The sequence below is a fragment of the Aethalodelphis obliquidens genome, unplaced genomic scaffold (assembly GCF_003676395.1).
Source record: "Aethalodelphis obliquidens isolate GAN/ISIS:26980383/991018 unplaced genomic scaffold, ASM367639v1 scaffold6, whole genome shotgun sequence".
Classification (NCBI taxonomy): domain Eukaryota; kingdom Metazoa; phylum Chordata; class Mammalia; order Artiodactyla; family Delphinidae; genus Aethalodelphis; species Aethalodelphis obliquidens.
In genome coordinates, this window is record NW_020837950.1 from 58955731 (window position 1) to 58976517 (window position 20787).

Below are 20787 nucleotides of genomic sequence, written 5' to 3' on the forward strand. Positions count from 1 at the left end.
CACATGCCCATCAATAGGTGAATCGTCAACTAAACTGTGGCATGTACACACCATGAAATATTCAGCAGTAAAAAGAAAAACAACTACTGACACACGCAACTTAGATAAACCTCAAGGGAACTCTGCTGAGTGAGAAAAGCCAAGCCAAAAACATTACATACGCTATGATTCTATTTATTTAACAATTTCGAAATAATAAAATTATGAAAATGGAGACTGGATTAGTGGTTGCCAGGAATTAAGAATGGAGGGGCTGGACAGGAAGCAGGTGAGTGTAGTTATGAAAGCAACACAAGGGATCCTTGTAGGCACGGATCTGTTTTGTATTTTGACTGTTGTGTTGGATATAGGAACATACACAAATGATAAAACTGAACGGAACTAAATGTGTGCACGTGCGCGTGCGTGCGTGCACACACGAGAACGTGTAAAACGGAAATTGGAATAAGATTGGTGGATCTTATCAATGATAATATCTTGCCTGTGATATTGTTCTGTAGTTTCCCCAGATGCTACCATGTGAGGAAATTAGAGAAAGGGTACATAAGGGTATCTATTATGTCTTACAACCGCATGTGAGGCTACAGTCATCTCAATGACAATTTCAATTAAAAAGACTGACAATTCCAAGTGTGGGTGAAAATGTGGAGACACTGGAAATCTCATCCACTGTGGGCGAGAATGCAAAATGGTAGAGCCACCGTTTAAAGGGTTTCATTAATTTCTTATAAATGTGAAGGTATACGTACCTCGCAACTCAGCAATCCCACTCTTAAATATTTACCCAAGACAAATGAAATCATATGTTGACACAAATATCTAAATGCAAATAAGATATTTCTGAAAAAGGCAAACTATTAAGAAATCAGACCAGTGGTTGCCAGAGGCTGGGGGTGAGAAGAGAGAATTGATTTCCAAAGGGACAAAGGAACTTTATGAAGTGATGGAAATATTCTGTATCTCAACTGTGGTGGCGTTGATATTGTATACATTTGTCAAAACTCATCAAACTATCCTTAAAAAGGATGAATTTTATTGTATGTAAGTTATACCTCACATTAAAAAATTCAGCAAGACTTATGAATACATGATCAATATACTGAAATGACTTATATATATAACAAATAGTAAATGAAATAAAAATACCATTTACAACAGCATCAATGAGCAACAAATTATCTAGGAATACATCTAATAGATGCACATACCTCTACACAGAAAACTAAGAGACATTACTGAAAATAATGAAAGATACACAAGTTCATTGATTGGAAGACTAAATGTATAAACAGATCAATTCACCCAGCTCCAAATTGATCTGCAGATTCAATGCAATCTCAGTCGAAATCTCTTGGCAAGTTTCTTTTTGAAATGACAACTGAGAAGCTGATTTTAAAAGTTCTATAGAAATGCAAAACAATGCTAAGAAGAGCCATGGCAATCTTGAAGAAAAGAGTGGGAGGATTCACACTACTAGATATTAAAACTTCTAAAGCCACAGTAATTAAATGTGTCTGATATTGGCTCAAGGATAGACAAAAAAGATCTACCCATATAAGAATACGTGATTTATGACAAAATGATACTAAAATACAATGAGAAATAGATAATGCTGGATTAATTTGATAATTCATCAAGGTAAAACAAAAACCTATTAGAAGAAAACATAGGAGGCTATCATCATGACCTTGGGCCAGGCAAATATTTATACAATAGGACACAAAAAAGCATTAACTTCTAAAAAATATTAAATAAGAACCTCTATTAAAACATGCCATTATGAGAGTGAAAGGGCAAAGCACAGAATCAGAGAAGATATCTGCATTGTATATATTATAACAAGGATTTATATCCAAAACATAAAAGAATTTCTAAGAACCAAGAAACCCAAGGGGGAAAAAGGGCAAATTTCTTCACAAGTCAGCATATACGAATAGACAAAAATCATATGTAAAATGTCTAATTTCTTTAGTCATCTGGGAAATGCAAATTCAAACCTCAAATGCAATAGTAGAATACAATCAAACAGAATGACAAAAAAAAGAGAAAAGAAGAAAATTAAACAATACCAAGTATTGACAAGGATGTAGAGCAATAAGAGACTATTGTATATGGCTGATGTGTGTAGAAATTGATACAATCACTTGGGAAAATTGTTTGACATTATTAAAGCTAATCATACACATACCATAAGATGCAGTAATTTCACTCATCATGAAAAAGAAATGTATACACATGGACACCAAAAGTATGCACAAAAATGTAACTGCCTGCAGAATTTCCAAGAGCCCCAAACCAAAACAATCCAAATACCCATTAGTAGTAAAATGGATTTTTGAAAGTATGGTAAATTCACACAATGCAATATTATACAACAGTTTTAAAAGACAAACAATACTATAGCAACGAAAAGAGGTACACCACCGTTACAGTGTGGATGAATTTTAGAAACATAACATTAAGGGAAAGAAAATAGCACAAAAAGGACATATTGTTTGATTCCATTTCTATGAAGCTTAAATAAATAGTCAATAGTAATCTATTGCGAAGAAAGGCAGAATAGTGGTTTTCTTTGTTGGGGGTAATGTCTAGGAAGTGGCAAGGGAGGTTTCTGAGAGTATGATTACGGCCTATTTCTTGATCAGGGCGATGGTTAAACAGGTCTGTTCACTTTATAAAAATGTATAGGACAGGAACTTAGGATTTGTGTTTCTTGCTGTGTATATTTCAACCTAAGTTTACAAACAAAATAGGAGTAACAGACACTCATTAAAATTGCAGCATCAGTTCTTTTGGGACATACCTTTGTATCAATTTAGAACAAGAATAAGTAGAAAGCTAGATGTACACAGGGGCTTTTTCTAAACATTAAAAATATATTCTTCTAAGAATATGGTCATTAGAATGTAGCTAAATTTTGCCAGTGTGGTAATGACAGTGTGTATTTAAAAGTAGAAATCTAAATATGCAGTAAATTTCAAATGACTCCATTTTAATATTGGATAATTCTAATTTTACTATATTAGCAAAACAAGCAAGCAGAGACCCTATCTTAAAGATGAGATTAGTGCATATATTTGCATGATGAATAAAATTTTCTCAGAAATTCGGGAATCTATGCCTTTGATATGTATCTCACTACTATTAGTTGGATTCCCTCCAACTGTTAGAGCAAAGGAGTGAAAACATTAGTCATTGCCAAGTTCCCAGTGTATTTCCTTGGACCACCAGCTAGAAAATTCCATGTAAGTTTATTTAGTCAACCAGTCTGTTTTAAAATTCCTCTATGTACATCACCCACTTGTGTTTAAAAAAAAAATTATTAAAAATTTTTAGAGTAAGACTTTTATTATTCCAACAATTTTATAAAGAATGTGAGGTAATGACTATAGAACCCTGTAATTATTGTAAAATTACCTAACAGAACATGCCTTGTTGGCCCTTTTAGAAACCTCTGGAGTACAGACACACACACACACACACACACAACACTGTGTTCTGGTAGAAGAAGCAAAAGGTCTTGAAGAAGTGACTTAAGTTTACTTACTGAGTGAAGAATACATAGAAAATTATTTAGAAAATGACTGTTTGCAATAAAACCCCAAAATATCAAATTTAAGATGCCCATGATACTCCGAGGATCAAGGAGCACACACACATGCACACAATTCATTGGATTACTGCAATTTCAGAGGCAGGAAACCTGACATGGTGAGATACAGTATGTTTTTCGGGGTGGGAGGAGAATATTAAGTCCTTATAGAAACTTTAGGAAGATACTAAGGCTAGATATTTTTGTTTTTCTACGTTCCTTTGAAAGGTTTTATTTATTTATTTCATTTCTTTATGAAATGTTTCCAAAATTCATTTGCTCAGTATGTACTTAAAAGAAGTTAACTTAAAACAACTAGCAGCTGTTTTTACTGCAAGCACGTAAGAATCACTCCAATCACATGGATGTTCTGTTGGTCCAAGGATAAAATTAAAACAAGATATCCTCTGTAAAGCAAATATATTTATTATGCACTTTCATATACATAGGGATTTTTGCTTAATATAATACAAGGAATAAAATAAAACTTTTACAATGTGAAATTCAATGTACATTTTAGGCTATTTACATACCCCAAACCAAGGGAAAAATGAAAAAAGAAAAAGCATTTGTCTGAAACTACATTTGCTGAGAAGTGTAAGTGGAGGACATTAAAGTAAAACAAACATTTGCATAGGCAAACAACATTGGAAAAAGTACTTACTCCTGTTTTTTTAATCAGTGAACTATTATTGGTGAGGATCCCAGTAGGCCTGGGGATGAGGGTGAAGGACATGAAACAACTGGCTGTACTTTGCAGGACATACTGAGTTCTGGTCAATTTTCCTTCCAAAACCTTTCCTACAGACATGGAGATTTTATTTTTCATTGCTGTATTTTTTATCACTTCCTTTATTATCAACTCATGGCTGTTAGGGAAGCACACATGGAATGGTATAAAACTGTTATAAGCACATGGCGTCACGGTTGTGTTGTGGCATCAAGTGATTTACAAAATTTAAACATTTTTATTTAAAAAATAGCTCTTTAGGAGTTTTATATTTGTGGGACTATTTTTACTCTCTTAGTGAAGCAGAAGCTATTGTCGGTCATGGTATTAAATAAATCCCCACAGAAACAAATAAGCAAAGCAGGGCATCTTCAGCCCCCTTTTCATCCATATTCTAACTGAAAGCCATTGCTGTTCTATTCCAAAGCTTAATTAATATAAAAACATCCAGAGGAATATTTACTTTTGAAAATCGTATTTTTCCAACAGGTTCTCTTCCTACCAACTGTTTCAAGTGTATATAGTATGGATATGAAAACATTTAGCTCTTCAGAAAACATAAATCCCTTATGTAATGAGTCATAACTTTGCCCTTTGGCCACAAGGTGCATTTTTGTAAAAACAATAAAATTAAATAAATATAATTCCAATAATTCAAGGTCTACTAGAAAAACTGGCAGCTTTCAGGGTTCTCTTTCTAAAGAAAAATACACCTAATAAGAAATTGGAGCTTCATCTTCTAAAATTACATAAATGTACTGTATTTGAGATATGAGTAAAGTTGGTTATAATAATAGGATGTGTTCATATTTATTAACAGAATCATTAACACTTTTAAGGCTACTTTGCAAGAGTCCTATTAAGCGTATTTAATAAATGTCCCATAGGGACAAAAATTCAATACTTGAAACATTCACATTCGACTTATCAATATTGCCATGTCACCTTAATATTAATTGAACTTATCAACTTATCTCCTGTTCTTGATTATGACTTACTGATGACATAAACACATAAGTTTTGCTGACTTTAAAAAACAGAAACAAAAATAAAAGCCTTATAGGAAGATCAAGTGAAACATTTATCACAACCAATTATACATTTCTATTTCTGTGAACAATGTATCATGTATATGTCCTTCATATATGAAGATGACATTACTGACCTCAGTTACTAAGACATTTTCTAAAGATTTTTTCCAGTAGTAGCAATGGTTTTGTGCTGAATCTCCAAATTCTCTTCCCTTATTCCTCCTTATGCACATAGAAAGAACAGAATTTCTGGGGTTTTTTGGTAAGATCCCAGGGCTTTTTCAAAGATCAAACCTACAACCTTGGTTTCTAAACAATAAATTTTAATCTTTCCAGACATGCACACAACCCACTAAGCTAGCTCAACTGGTTTAGAGTCCAACCCAGGAGGCTAAAGCTCTGGGTCACATGCTCATCTGAGCGGTCAACTTTGTTTTCCTGGGTTACAGACTTCACCCTTAACCCTGGCATCCATCATTCTGGAAGCGATTGTCCAAAGAGAAAAACAGGAAAGAGTATGTGGACAGAAAAGTGCAAATCCATCACTACCATTTATCAAATAGCAGTAAAAAAAAAAAAATACACCTGTGCTATGGCCGATAGGTTAGTGGTGTCATCAGTGAAGGAAAACACGTATTATATTCATCAAGAATATTCATCCAACTAATCACTAAAATTGACCCAATTGATTTTGAGTGGGGGCTATTTTGGTCATGCAGTGATTTACAAAATAGAAACAACTGAGAGAGAAGCTACCATCACAATTTACAGTGGTAGATATTTTATTTAACTGGATGGAAGAGAGAAAGGGTAGTCAATGAATTGTTCAGGGATCAAAAATCTACCCTCAGATAAGACAGGTGCATCTCCCTCTACACACATGCCACTGAGGCCTGGCTCTGTCCCTGAGAATTTTCATGCCTCAGGAATGATCATCTGTCTTCTTGGAGGTGGAATGACAAGTGAGTGGAAGGTGAAACTGCATCCCAGTGAATGAAGCAGAACTTTATTCTGCCTATAGTCTGTGTGTGTGTGAGTTTTCTTTTCTTTCTTTTTTCTTTTCTTTTGCTTTTTTCTTTTTTTTGACACCTTTAGCCGAAGATTAGGAGGATTCTACTGGGAAATCCAAATATAAACTACTTAGAGCAGATCCCTAAAATACTAGACATTTTAAAAATCTTTCATGAAACTTTTTTCACCTCGATGTGGCATTAAATAGAAACACATTTTTAACCAGTGCTGAAGGTGTAGTGAACATAAAATAGTTGTATGATTTATTTTATTGAGTGACATTTTTAAGGATACAGGAAACAAGCCATACACTACAGCAAGGCAAATACAACTGAAACAGTATGCTTAAGCTTTGTTTGCCACAGAAAGAAAAAAATAAATACAAAGAACACTGCCTTTTCATATATATTTGATCATGGCACATGCACATTTATCAAATCTTAACTTAAAATACTTTACTCAAGATCTTTTTCAGCTTTTATCAAGGAACTGCAGTATGTATCTGCATTAAAAAAAAAAAGTGCTTACTCTTGGGTAGTTAATACAAAGCACACGAAATGAAATTTTTTAAGTACAGAGGGTTACACTGAGAAGGCAGCCTTACTATTTAGGGCACATTACAGTATTTAAGGTAACTGTACTGCAGATATCACATTCTTCATTTTTTTTTTTTTCAGCAAATCAACAGGCATTTTATGTTTTCATCCAGTAGCTGAAGAATCACTCCAATCACAATGTCCTCTGTTTCACAGAATAGGAAACTAATGCAAAAGTTAAAAAAAAAATTAATTTCTATATTATACTTATTATCTAACTACATCTAGTTTTAAAACCCTACAAAAGAATATATACATATATTTACTATGTAAAGCACAAAAGTAGACCTTTTAGAGATTCATTATTTAACGTATAAATCACTTTTAAAGATTCCACAAAGTGTTTACCTTAATTCATATGTTTTACTGTATAATATATATCTATACTTAACCTTTACAAAAGATAGAATGAGTTGGAGGGCTGTACCATCAGAACTAAATATTTTTAACATAAATCACATTGGAGAATGTATCCACTACTTTTAGACAAATTACTGTTGAATGAGATTTGACTAGTTGTCTGTAGATTCACAGTGAAGGGTGTTTATTATTAGAAGGTATAGGAAATGTATTTATAATAATGTTTTACCTAAAACATCCCTAAAAATTTATCTCCAAAGACAAAAAAGCAAAAGAAAGATTTCAAGTTTGTTAAAGAAAAGAGTACAATTTTGTTAGAGGATGAAAAATGATTAAGCAAAGTGGGATAAATATAATTGTAGTATAAGTTAGCAAAAATTCCTAGTGAAATCTGAATTTATCCTGAATATGAGAAATGTACTTCAGAAAAAGTATCCATAATATAAAATTATGCATCTGTTTTCCCATTAACTTCCCCTATGTACTTACTGTAGCATCCACTGTAGTGAAAAGGAGAAAAAAAATGTTTTTATTTAATAAATATAACTTTTGAGGTTTAAACATTTAATTCTTACGTCTAAATATACTGGGTCCTAAATACCCTCTTGCCAATACATCCATTTATCATCTTTCCACACCTATTCTTGATATGTGTAAATTTTACTTGGAAGATTCTTAAGGGATCTGTCATGATAAAAATTACCTTTCATGATTAAATCTTTTATTTCTTCCAGGGTGGAAAAAGGAAGGAAATTAACCTTCACTAACTACCTACTAAGCACTATATACACTACCTTATTCAAACCCAAAAGGGAATATTACTGAAATAGCCCCTGCCTCTGTTACCATCAGAGAACTTTTAAGAGGGGAAATGACTGTATAGGAAGGAATTCTTAATCTGAGATCCATAAATAGCATATTCATTCACCCACTCATTCATTCACTTACTCAACACATTTCTACTGAGAAACTACTATAGGTCCAAGCAGTATTCCAAGTACCTGGAATACAGTGGTGAACCGAAGAGATAAAAATCCCTACTCTCACAAAGCTTACATTTCAGTAGAGAAGAGACAAATAATAAACATAATAAATAAAATATATAAAGCATGTTAAATAGTAAGTACTGTGGCTAATGTAAAGCAGGAAAGGGGGAAAGGGAGTGCTGGAGGTGGGAGAATTCAAATTCCAAAGAGTGATGAGGGGGGGTCTTGCTGAGAAGACGACAGGAAGAGTGATGAGGTGGCCGTGTGGATTAGGGAAGAGTATTCTAAGTAGAGGGAACTACACTTTGGACATTTATTCTTTATGTTGATGAAATGTTACCTTTTATAATGGTGTTTCCTTTTTATAGTTGAAGCTTGGGTCAGAACCCTCAATCTGAAGCTTCAGGGCTTGTTTAAGGCTTAATTCCGTCTCCGAGGAAGGATATCCTTCCAGCACTTCCTGATGCCCTCTATCCTGCACTGTTCGTGGGACTGAAACCCTACCAAGAAAAACCTGGTTGCTCTGAAGATGATAATTTGGATTTGTCATTATTCCGTTTCTCTTCTTCTGTTCCCCACTTTGTTGGTGAATAAGAAACTGCTGTTGCGATCGACCGATTTCTTGCTGAGCTGAAGGTATAATTTTGCACTGCGATTCTGCTGGCATCTGTTTAGATGGTGCACCAGTCCCAGATTTGGCTGTAGGTCCTCTTTTATCAAACTGAGTCATTTCATATTCTAGAACCTTTGGCTGTGAAGAATTATTTTGTTTAGCTTTTTTCCCAGCTGACCCAGATTTGTTGGCATTTTCTGATTTCCCCCCTTTATTTGTTTTAGTTGACTTCAAACTGGGCTTTACTTGACTCCACTCAAACTCACTGCTCGGTGAATGATGGCTCTGTCCCAAGGACTGTGTTGTGGAAGACGGGGAAACAATTGACTGTCGACTTCTACTGCGCGGCAACGAATGCTGCTGAATTTGTTCTGTAAATGACAAGCTGTGAAAGCTGTCAATTGGCACTGTTTGAGCCGTTGCTGTAGATGAAGTAGTTCTCAAAGATGAATTTTTTGAGCTTTTCAGGGAATTATTTGACAATGATGACTTCTGCCGATCAACTGTCGAGTCCGGAGATTCTGAAGGAGAACTGAATGCGTGAGCTGGCCCATTCGGTAACCCGCGCAGCGAAGGCTGCACGTCCCCTCCACCAGTACTGCCAGAGCTATTTGATTTAATTGTTAATGACTGCATTTTTGAAGACACTGACTGTAGAGGCTTTTGCTCCATTGTGTGGACAGGGGATGGAGAACAGCCATTCAAACTGGATGCACCATATTTTTCTAATAATTTAATTATCTGAGAATGTCCATTTTTGGCTGCAACACGCATAGCAGTGCGTCCAAACTGATCAGCATGGTTTGGATCAGCACCGTGCTCTAATAAAACCTGCACAACATCAATGTGCCCTTCCTGGGCCGCAATGCAGAGCGCAGTTGCACCTTGATTACAGGTATGGTCCACCATGGCGCCATGCTCGATCAGAAGCTGCACCACTTTTACATGGCCCTGCCAGGCTGCAGACTGCAGAGCAGAGCGCTTTTCATTGTCTGCAGCGTTGACGTCAGCATGGTAGGTGATCAGAACCTGCACCATTTCCAAATGGCCTTGCCAGCAGGAAACATGAAGTGCTGTCCTTCCTTCAGCATCACTTGCTTCTACATTTGCACCATTTTCTAAAAAATATTCAGCCATTGTAAGTTGGTTTTCTAAGGCCAAAATATAAAGAGTAGGCCTACCATCAGCATCTTTGTAGTTCACATCAGCTCCGTGGCTAAAAAGTAATTCAACAATGTCCCTGTGTCCTTCTAATGCAGCAACCCGCAGTGCATTTCTTCCATCATAACCTCTGTGATCAATGTTGGATTTGTTTTCCAATAATACTTGAACACAATCATAATGACCCTCTTGCGAAGCTAATATGAAAGGTATCCGCCCATCATTATCTATTTCATTTGTTCTAGCACCTTGTTCAATAAGTGCTTCACATATTAATCTGTGACCTTCAAAAGCTGCCATGTGCAAAGGTGTCCATCCCGCATCATCCCTGTGATTTTCATCTAACCCCCTATCCAGTAGAGTACGTACAACTTCAACATTTCCTTGGGCTGAAGCTATGCTGAGGACTGTCCTCCCTTCACTGTCAATGCTGTCCACAGCTGCACCCCAAAACAGAAGTGTGTTTACAACCGAAGCATGACCCATAGAAGCTGCTGCTAACAAGGGTGTACGACCATTGTTATCTGTGTGGTCGACATCTGCTCCCCCCTCTAGAAGCAAGTCAACCACATCGACGTGTCCTTCATAGGCAGCCACCAGCAGTGGAGTCATGCCATCTTTATCACAATGATCCACTTCAGCACCTCGATCGATTAAAAGGCTAACAACCGACGCATGTCCTTTACTTGCAGGAACACAAAGTGCAGCCACAGAGAGTGCAGTCCTGCCATCGACGTCCTCGTGATTCACTTCTGCTCCGTGGTCCAGTAGGTGTTCCACAATCTCTCTATGTCCCATGTAGGCTGCTGCTATCAAAGCAGTTCGACCTTCATTATCAGCTTTGTTGACTTCAGCACCATGTTGTAGCAAGTTAAGTACAATATCCTCATGTCCTCCCCAGGCTGCTGCTCTCAAAGCTGTTCGGCTATCAGCATCTGCACAATCCACTTTGACGCCAGCATACAGTAGTGCAGAAACGACCTCAGTATGACCACCCCAAGCAGCGGATCTTAATGCCGTCCAGCCATCCTGATCAGTATGATTAATATTTGCTCCACAACCAATCAAACAATTAACCACCTTGGTATGTCCTTGTCTAGCAGCTAGGGTAAGTGGCGTGTGCCCGTGAGCATCTTCTATCTCTAAATCTGCTCCCCTAGAGACGAGTAAATTCACCACATCAAGGTTGCCACTGTAAGCAGCATTAGCCAGTAATGTCCTCCCATTTGAATCACACTGGTTTACTGATGCTCCATTATCTAGTAATGTCCGGATGGAATCCTCTCTTTCCAAGGCTTGTCGGACTATGCATGATGTGCGATCATCTTCACTGTTGACGTGAGCACCAGCTTTCACCAGCAGCTGTAGCACTTCTTGCTCCTTGGGTATTAGTGTGGACAGGGAGTCTCTGACAGGTGTACCGTTCCATATCATCCACAGAGCTAACTCAGCTGTCTCTAACTGTAAGTTTGAATTAATTAAGTGCAATGCAAATTCTTGTGCTTCCAATGGTGTTAAATTCTTGGCTTGACAGGTATAACTCATAGCCAACATTCGGTGTCCTTCTGCTGCATTACATAAATACTTCTGGGTGCAGTGTTTCACATCCAGGAGCCACTCCGCAAAACTATAGTGAAACAGTATTTTAGTATCTCCTAGTCCATCAACAAGAAGTTTGGAGAGGACATCTAACTTGCGCTGAAAGTCTTCCAAGCTTAATGACATATTTTTGGTCCACACTGCGTGATATAATTCCGTTATGGTCAGAGGTCGGCAGGCTGCAAGAATCACGTTCAAAATAGGCTGAACCTTTGCAAACTGTTTTCTTACAAAAAGTCTCTGACACAGCCAGAGATACAGACCATTTAGAGTTCCTGGGATGTCACGAATCTCTCTTAACATAATAAAATTTTCTACAACTCCATCGAGAACTCGTTCTAGATAAAGAAAGCATCCGCTGCTCTTAATGTGCAGTTGATTTAACATCTCTGCAGTTTCTTTTGTGAGGTGTTGTCGCAAAGCTTCTTCTTGATCTAAGCGATGAAGAATGTACTGCTGAACATCCTTAACGATATATGCCTTCCGAAGGTCATCTAAACTTATTTTTCGAAAACCTAAGGACAAAAAAGTAGATGTCAATTGAAAATGATTATCAAAGTTTCCATATAGTCAAAGAGAATGTTCAACATGTGACAAACTGAGAAGCAAATAGATCAATAATAAGTCAATTCATACTAATAAACCAGTCAATAGATACCTAGAAGTATATGAGTCAGCTTTCTTTTCCTTCTGGAGAAACACACTGATGGCAGATAAACGATTTCATTTTCCTATCCACAAATGGAACTATTTCTTATTCGTTTAGTGGCTCAGTGCTCCTCTCAGCTTCCATGATAAGAGATACTAAATGAGCATTAGACATCTTCCATACATAGCCAAGCACATCGGGAAGATTTTCTGATCCCCCAAATGATTAGGAAAAAAAGTTGCAGGAGACATAAATAAGGTTTGTTTGTTTTTATAAGCTGATCTTTTCCACGTGCAAAATTTACATATTTCTATCCACATAACTGAAGGTACACTAGTCTTAATTATGGAATTGAATATTTGCATACAGTTAGAATACCACCTGTCACTGCCTTTAAATTACATTATTTAACATTTAACTTGTTAACATTTAACTTGTTAAATGTTATTTAACATTTAACTTGTTAACAAGTTAAAATAATTAAATCTTAGATTGTCAATAAACAGCTTGAATCTGAAGATGCAACTTGGTCAAATTATGCTAACAAAATTTCAGCACTGTGAAAATAAAGCAACTTAATAAAATTCAAACCAACCTAAAACCATACTAGTTACAGCTATTCAAAACTCACTTTAAGTTCTTTAAAGGAAACCATATCATTTTCCGAAGCAAGATGATATCCTGTTTTATAGACATGGATATATATTATATTAGACAACTGTGTAATTCATCTTCCAAAAGAAAAAACTGCTAAGTGAATGAACTCTCTTAAGAGGAGTAAATCTAGAAATTCAGCAAAGATTAGTGATGGTCAATTAATACTGAGTAAAATACTCTTACTCAATTGAATAAAACAAATGTATATATCACCTACTATATGCCAGGTACTATGTGAGGAAATGAGACTCTCACTTTGTGGTGAGAAGTCAGTGAGGACCAAGGCAGACCCGCATTCTGAAAGACTTCTAACATCACTAAAGATGAACAGGTGGAGTCAACTCTAGAGGCAAAGCCTCTTATAGAGGCTGTGATAAAGTCTACATAAGAATCACTAGGACTCCACTGGTGGCGCAGTGGCCAAGAATCCGCCTGCCGATGCAGGGGACACGGGTTAGAGCCCTGGTCCGGGAAGATCCCACGTGTTGTGGAGCAACTAAGCCCGTGCGCCACAACTACTGAGCCTGCGCTCTAGAGCCCATGTGCCACAACTACTGAAGCCCACGCGCCTAGAGCCCGTGCTCCACAACAAGAGAAGCCACCGCAGTGAGAAGCCCACGCACTGCAACAAAGAGTAGCCCCTGCTCACCACAACTAGAGAAAGCCCACACGCAGCAACGCAGACCCAATGCAGACAAAAAATAAATAAATAATTAATTTTAAAAAAAGGGGTGGTGGTGGTGGGAGGAATTGGGAGATTGGGACTGACATATATACACTAATATGTATAAAACAGATAACTAATAAGAACCTGCTGTATAAAAACATAATAATAAAATAAAATTCAAAAAACAAAAAAGAATCACTGAAAACCTCAACAACCAAAGCAGTAGCAGCAACAGATAAAAATAAAAGTTGGATCTGGAAATTACTAATAAGAGCTAGATGGCGTAGAGCTTAGTAAGTGTGGAGAAGGAAAGAGAACAGGAGTCAAAGCTGAGATTCTTTTGTGGTGTGGCCAAAAGCATGGAAAAAGAGACCACTAAAGGACAAACAACAGGTTTGGAGAGAAAGTTGAAAAATTCAGTTTTGTGACACTAATCTTGAATTACTTAGATGAAATGGACAAATTTATTGAAAAACACAACCTACCAGGAATGACACATGAAGAAATAACAAATTTGCATACCTCTAAATCTATATAAAATGGAATCTGTAATTATATATATTTACATACATTCAATTGATTGATTAGTCTCCACAGAATTAATTTCAAATGATAAATTTTAATTACGAAAAGACACTCCTGATCTGAAGAATTTAAAACATGCCTAGAAGTGTATAACATTCTACATTTATCAGTGATATGAGATAACTTGCCTCCAAACCTTTTTTGTGTGTTCATTTGCTTTTGACTTTATAAATTCATTAAAACAATTTAAGCTGGAAAACACCTGGCATGTTGCTAATAAAAAGGATTTTTAAAAATAATAACTACCACCTTACATTGTACAGTGTTTTAAAGTTTCCGAAGTGATCTTGTAGATAATGATTGACATGAAAGATCATGTGGCCTATTATGAATAAATATCTGTAATTTAAACCTACATAACTAAGATACCATGATTGAAACTTGAGGTAATTAAGACAGAATCTAGGCTAACCCTCCACAGTAACAGGTTTGGTTCTTGGTTTGGTTCTGAAAGAAATATAAGAGATCAACATTTATTGACAGTCAATTATTTTTAAAGCAGCACTTCCAGTACTTATCATACATAACACTTCTTCTTATGTCAAGCCTGTGAGATAAGTTGCACCTGACAATTCTAATTTGGAATGCATACATCTCAATTCAAAATCCATATATTTCATTAAAACAACAGTAGAAAGCAGAAACATGTAGGACATAAGGAACGCTGAAAAAATTTTTTAATAAGTGAAAAAAATGCTATGTTCATGGACAGAAGGAAAGCATATTTTAAATGTCAAACTTTTCCTAAATTTTAACCAAATGTAATAATTTTGTTTACATCATTAGTAGTTATAATTTTTAAAAAGCTGTTCAAGTCAATCTAGTGGAATAAAAGTAAAAACACATATTTTAGGATAATATTGATGGCAAGGACGACTGGGAAGTAACCGTACAAGAAAATTTAAAATATTAAACCAATGTGACAGTTGCATAAAAACGCCAACAGACAGTTTAGAAGAGCAGACAGATGGTTTAGAAATACATCAATAACACACACACACACATACATGCACATATGCCTACACTTAAGATAAAAGAAGCACTGACAACTAGTGGTACAGGGAGTTCATAAACAGTGCTGAGAAGATCTGTGATTTGATAAAGTATCCAGATAAGAGTCTTATTTCACACCATTCAGTAGAATATATACTATAAGGATAAAAATCACTAAATGTAAAAATAAGAATATACAATAGTAAAGGACAATACATTAGAGTGAATATAAGGGACTTCAAAAGAATTACTACAGTTTTAAAAAGCTGAAGAAAATAGCTGCAAAGAATAAAAAAATATGAAATAAAAGCCCTCTTAATAATCAATAAGAATATCACTAACTTCCTGGAGGAAACCTAGGTAAAGGTGAGAAAGTACTAATTCAAAGGAAAAAAAAGAGACAAATTGATAAATTAAGCATAAGGGGGAAGAATTCAATAGTAAATAAGAAGTATAAATAAAAATGAGATACTATTTTTCACACACTAAATCTGCAAATATGAAAATATATAATTCAATACTGGTGGAAGTTCCGAGAAACCAACACTCTCAGGTAGAAATATATGACATGTATCTTTCTGGAAAGCAACTTGAAAATATGTATTCATAACTTTAGTAATATTCTTCAACGTTTACTACCAAATTCCAAACCTATCATCAACAGAGATGTGATCTGATGCTTATTACAGCTCAGCATTTTTAATAAGAAGGAGTATGGTAAGAGAACAAGACCATATTCAGTTCCTCCTTAGTCCTTCTTGGTTCACTGCTTTCTCCACCAAGACCTAGTTCAAAGAAACACAAATTCATTTCTTTGCTTTGTTCGAAGCTCTGATCTAGATGTTGAGGAGATACAGTGGTGGACAAGACAAGCAAATTTCCTGTTCTTATGGAGGCTGTATCTTAGTGGAGGAGACACCCAAGTAAGAAAACAAATGTAAAATGTAAACAATTTTAAACAGTAATAAGACATAGGAAGAAAAATGTGTGCCTAAGTAGTTGAGGTGGCAAAAATAGAAATCGGATAGAAGAATATGGAGAAGCCTGCAGGAGACTGGTATTTGAGAAGAGATCGAAATGTTAAGATAGTAAGAAGTTCAGGAGAAGGTCATTCCCGTCAGAGGGAACGTCAAGCGCAAGCCCCTAAGGCAGAAAATGCAGATCTGAAAATAACAAACGTGAACTGACGAAAATATAGAGAAAGGGGAAATCTCATGTGTTGCCGGCAGAAGCATAAATTATTTCAAGCACACCAGATAGCAATTTGGCAAAATTAACTAAAGCTCAAAACGTACACACTCTATTCTCTAGTAATTCTGTCTGGGTTTGTAATGTAAACCTTTAGCACACGTGCACAAGACGTGTTCGAGTACGTCCATGAAGCATTTTTTGTAATAATGAAAAACTGAAATAATTAAATGTCCATGAATAGGATAATGGAAAAATTGGAGATTTATTCATGGGAAGGAATAATATACAGCAGTTAAAACCAATGAACTGGGTTTATAAGTAGTAATAGGAATAGGGCTCAAAAACAATGCTATCAAACAAAAGGATACAGTGATAATAATAATAACAGCAGCAATACACTTATGAAGCACTTATTATGTACTAGGCATTGTTCTAAGTGCTTCACATGTAATTTGTCATTTAGACTCACAAAAACTCTGTGGGGAAAGTAATAGGAATGTGTAATCCTCATTTTATAGATAAGGGCACTGAGGCACAGGTCATGTTGGTAAGCTGCATAAGGTCACATAGCCAGTAAATGGGAATAGCTAGGACGGTGTATGCAGTGTTTCACTTATGTGAACTATAAAAATATACAGAATACAAATATGAGTTGAAAGGACAGAAAATAAACTAATAATACTGGTCGTCTCAAATGAGGAAGGGAAAGAAATGGGATGCCATAGACCAAAAGGGGATTTAACTTTATCTGGACCTGACATACTAAGAGCTACATTAAGTATTAGCTGTTATCCTGTTAATCCCCCAACTTTTATCAACTAGATTTTCAATAACAACAGAACAGAATAGTATAATGGAAATCAAATCAAAAGTGCTGTTATTAGTAGCAAGGGAATCTAAAAGAGGGAATAAATCTGGTTAAAGGAAACCATTTTAACAAATTAGTAGGGTTTCACCATTCTGTAAAATGTACAGAACTATTTACAAGTGATATGGCTAATTAACCAATAACTTAATTATCTTTCCAATTACACTATAAATCCTGTGATTTATTTATGATTTATTTATGCTCCTTTTACTTCCCATAGCACAAAGAAAAAAAGGGCTTTACATAATCTAATAGGAGAAACCACAACTTTATTGTGGTAGTAAAAAAGTAGAGTCGGGAAACAAGAAAAGTAAAGGAAGAAAAAAACCTGATCAGGTAGTTCTATACATTGTATAGATTGTTTTCTCACACATCAGAAAAGGGTTAAAAAAAGGATCTACTTCAAGAGGTATCCTGAATGGCTGTTGACTGTCTCTCTTCTTAGACCAGGAAAAACGTCTTGGAGAAACTGCCACTGATTTTTAAATACACATATTCACTACTCTCAGTCTAGTTAGAAGAAATATCATAAGCTGATCAGGACACATGAGCATAAAAATTGCAGCCCTACAGATATAAAGCAGCTAATATGGCATGAAATACTCGTAACCTTTACTAAAGATGTTAGATAAAGAATCTTGAAAAAAAAAAAAGGTACTATTAAATGATCTTAAAATATTCTATGGCTTGTTTTTAATACAACTTTTAAAAAGTACAGTTGAAAACAGCTGATAGAACAGATAGAACAGCTGACAGAATAGCAGAAGCAACGACCAGATTTTCAACTGAGTACTCTCCTCTACGAAAGAAACACATGCATTATTTAGTTCATCAATGAAAAACATTTGAAGATGGCAGGAATTATGCTTACCGGTAAACATTTTAGTAACAGCTTTGCTCTGTTTTCGGGCAGAACAGAGAAGTAATAGCCATGGTGGAAAGAACTCGTGGTGACCAGCTAAAAGCTCTGCCACAGTCCCAGATAAGCTGGTAGACGTCTGTTCACCTTCCGTAACATTACACCCTTCATCCACTGAATCCACAAGCAGATAGAGGCTTTGCTGGGGAGGCTTCATTCCCAAGAGAGGGAGCAGGACACACCTGTGAAACACATCCATATGAGCATTTTGAATGTTACTGGCTATGATATTAAGGTTTATTATCCAAACACTAGAATTACAGGTTATAAATATTGTTTTAAGAAAAAAATTAATGTTTTAGAATAAAACTATTGTACAAGTTTCAATTCCTTACTTTAATGAGAATACTGGTCCTAAATAGTTCACATTTCCAATAACAACAACATTTTCCACAATAAAGTGTGTGTGTGTGTGTGTGTGTGTGTGTGTGTGTGTATTATTGATTCAGCATTCTTAAGAAGGGCAGTAGGAACCTGAAACAAGATTTCACTATTCCTTTCCTGAAATTTTTATCAATAATAAAAGCTTGAATTGTTTATTACAAAGCTAAAATGTATTGGAAAGGAAAAAGTAACTGGGGATCACTTCAGTAATAGAAAAGATATCAAGAGTTCTCTAGAATTTAGAAGATTTTATCATCATGTCTCTCACAAAATGACTGCACTTCATCTAGTCTGTCATACACAAGTTTTATTTTAAAAGACTTTTCAAAGATAAACTACAGTCTAGATTCCATTTGATGTATGTTCAAATTTCAACGTAAAGGATAAATTATTAGGTTTAATCCCAACACATTTCCTACTCAGATAATTTATACTGAAGTTGAATACAACTTTTTCATAACTGAAACAATACTCATTCATTTTCAACAAATATTTACATGAGCATTCCATATGCTGAATGAGGTACTGAAAGATACAACGGTGAAGAGGACAGAATCCATCTAATTATGAACACCAGAAACGTACAGATAATCCTTTCTACAACTCTCTTCTTAATCTTTCAATCCTGATGGCAACCAAGATCCAACGTATCACTAAGTCCTGTCAATGCTTCTTTATAAAAGTCTTCAAACCCACCCTGGTCTGTGTCATCACCCTACTCCAAACTGCCGTCATCTCGTTCACCCAGGAACCACACTAATCTACATGCCTCCAGCCACTCCCTCCAGAGCTCCTACTGCAGCAGATCAAACTTTTCACAATGTTCCTCCAGCCATACTAGCTTTTTCCATGACTTTTACTAGATACAATTACACAAGGGCCTTTTGGTTTGCAGTCTCCTCTGCCTGGTCTGTGCTTCCCTTCTCTCTTCATGTAATTAACTCCTCCTTGGTCTTCAATGGTAAGCTTGAGAGTCACTTTCTCAAAACCAAGACCCTATAATATGCTTTCACAACATCAAGTATTTCTCTTTCACAGCATTATCAAGTTTGTAATGTTAAACTTACTCAATGTCATTAATTCTTATTTCTCTCTTTAGAGGTTAAGCATCAAAAGAACGGGGACTATGTCAGTCTCGCTCATGAGTATAACCCCAGAACCTAGCAGTGCTGTACCCATAGGAGATCCTAAGTAAAGACTTCACACTGTTGTAGCCTATACTGGAAAACAAATAACTTCAATGTAGGCTGCTCAGTGCTACCAAAAAAAGCAGTAAAATTACTAACACAGTGGATAAGAAATGATCAACTCAAGGGAAGTAGATAAGAAAGGAAGAAAATGTCAGAGAAACATTCAAATATTAGGTGCTCAAGATGAACTAAGTTTTGAAGGATCAATTAAAATTCTCCAGGAATAGTAATAAACTTGCAACAAATTTTACAATAAAGGGAAGGCAGGGCCATCCTGGCAGAAGGAATGTTATAAATTTAGGAAAATGTCCTTTATTGTACCTTATGTATATAGTTCCTCTACTATGAGAACAAAGAAGGCTGACGTAAAACCAGTGTTATATATTTACCTACGTATATAGTACATATATACATATACAGTATATATATATTTCTATATATAGTACATATAAAATATACTATCATAATATACTATAGTAATATCCTATAATCAGTGCCACTTGAGAGAGACCATAACCTTAACTACTTTTTTTAAAAAATTTTATTAATTTTATTAATTTATTTATTTTTGGCTGTGTTGGGTCTTCGTTGCTGCGCGAGTTTTCTCTAGTTGCGGCAAGCGGGGGCTACTCTTCGTTGCGGTGCACGGGCTTCTCATTGCAGTGGCTTCTCTCGTGGAGCACGTACTCTAGGCGTGCAGGCTTCAGTAGTTGTGGCATGTGGGCTCAGTGGTTGTGGCTCATGGGCTCTAGAGTACAGGCTCAGTAGTTGTGGTACACGGGCTTAGTTATGTGGGATCTTCCCAGACCAGGGCTCGAACCCGTGTCCCCTACATTGGCAGGCGGATTCTTAACCACTGCGCCACCAGGGGGGAGCCCCCACCTAACCTGTTTTTGATCAGGATAGGGTAAGGGGAGAGGTCAGCAAAGTTAGGAGAGGAGCTTAGTCAGGAGAAAGTTCGAGAGTAAGGCAACAGACACAGGAAAAAAAAAATCTAGTTAAGGC

General features: G+C 36.0%; 1 protein-coding gene across 4 annotated transcripts in view; it reads right to left on the bottom strand.

Moving 5' to 3' along the window:
* Positions 1-3995: 3995 nt before the first annotated feature.
* Positions 3996-20787, bottom strand: part of ANKRD50 (ankyrin repeat domain 50) — a 43575-nt gene continuing 26783 nt past the window's right edge. For all 4 annotated transcript variants that reach the window (XM_027103665.1, XM_027103662.1, XM_027103663.1 and 1 more), the window contains exons 3-5: positions 18161-18390; positions 8647-12194; positions 3996-7125 (exon numbers count right to left, since the gene is read on the bottom strand). In XM_027103665.1, the coding sequence (XP_026959466.1) occupies positions 8650-12194; positions 18161-18390 (3775 nt within the window). In that variant the 3' untranslated portion in view covers positions 3996-7125; positions 8647-8649. The remainder of the gene's footprint in view (positions 7126-8646; positions 12195-18160; positions 18391-20787) is intronic.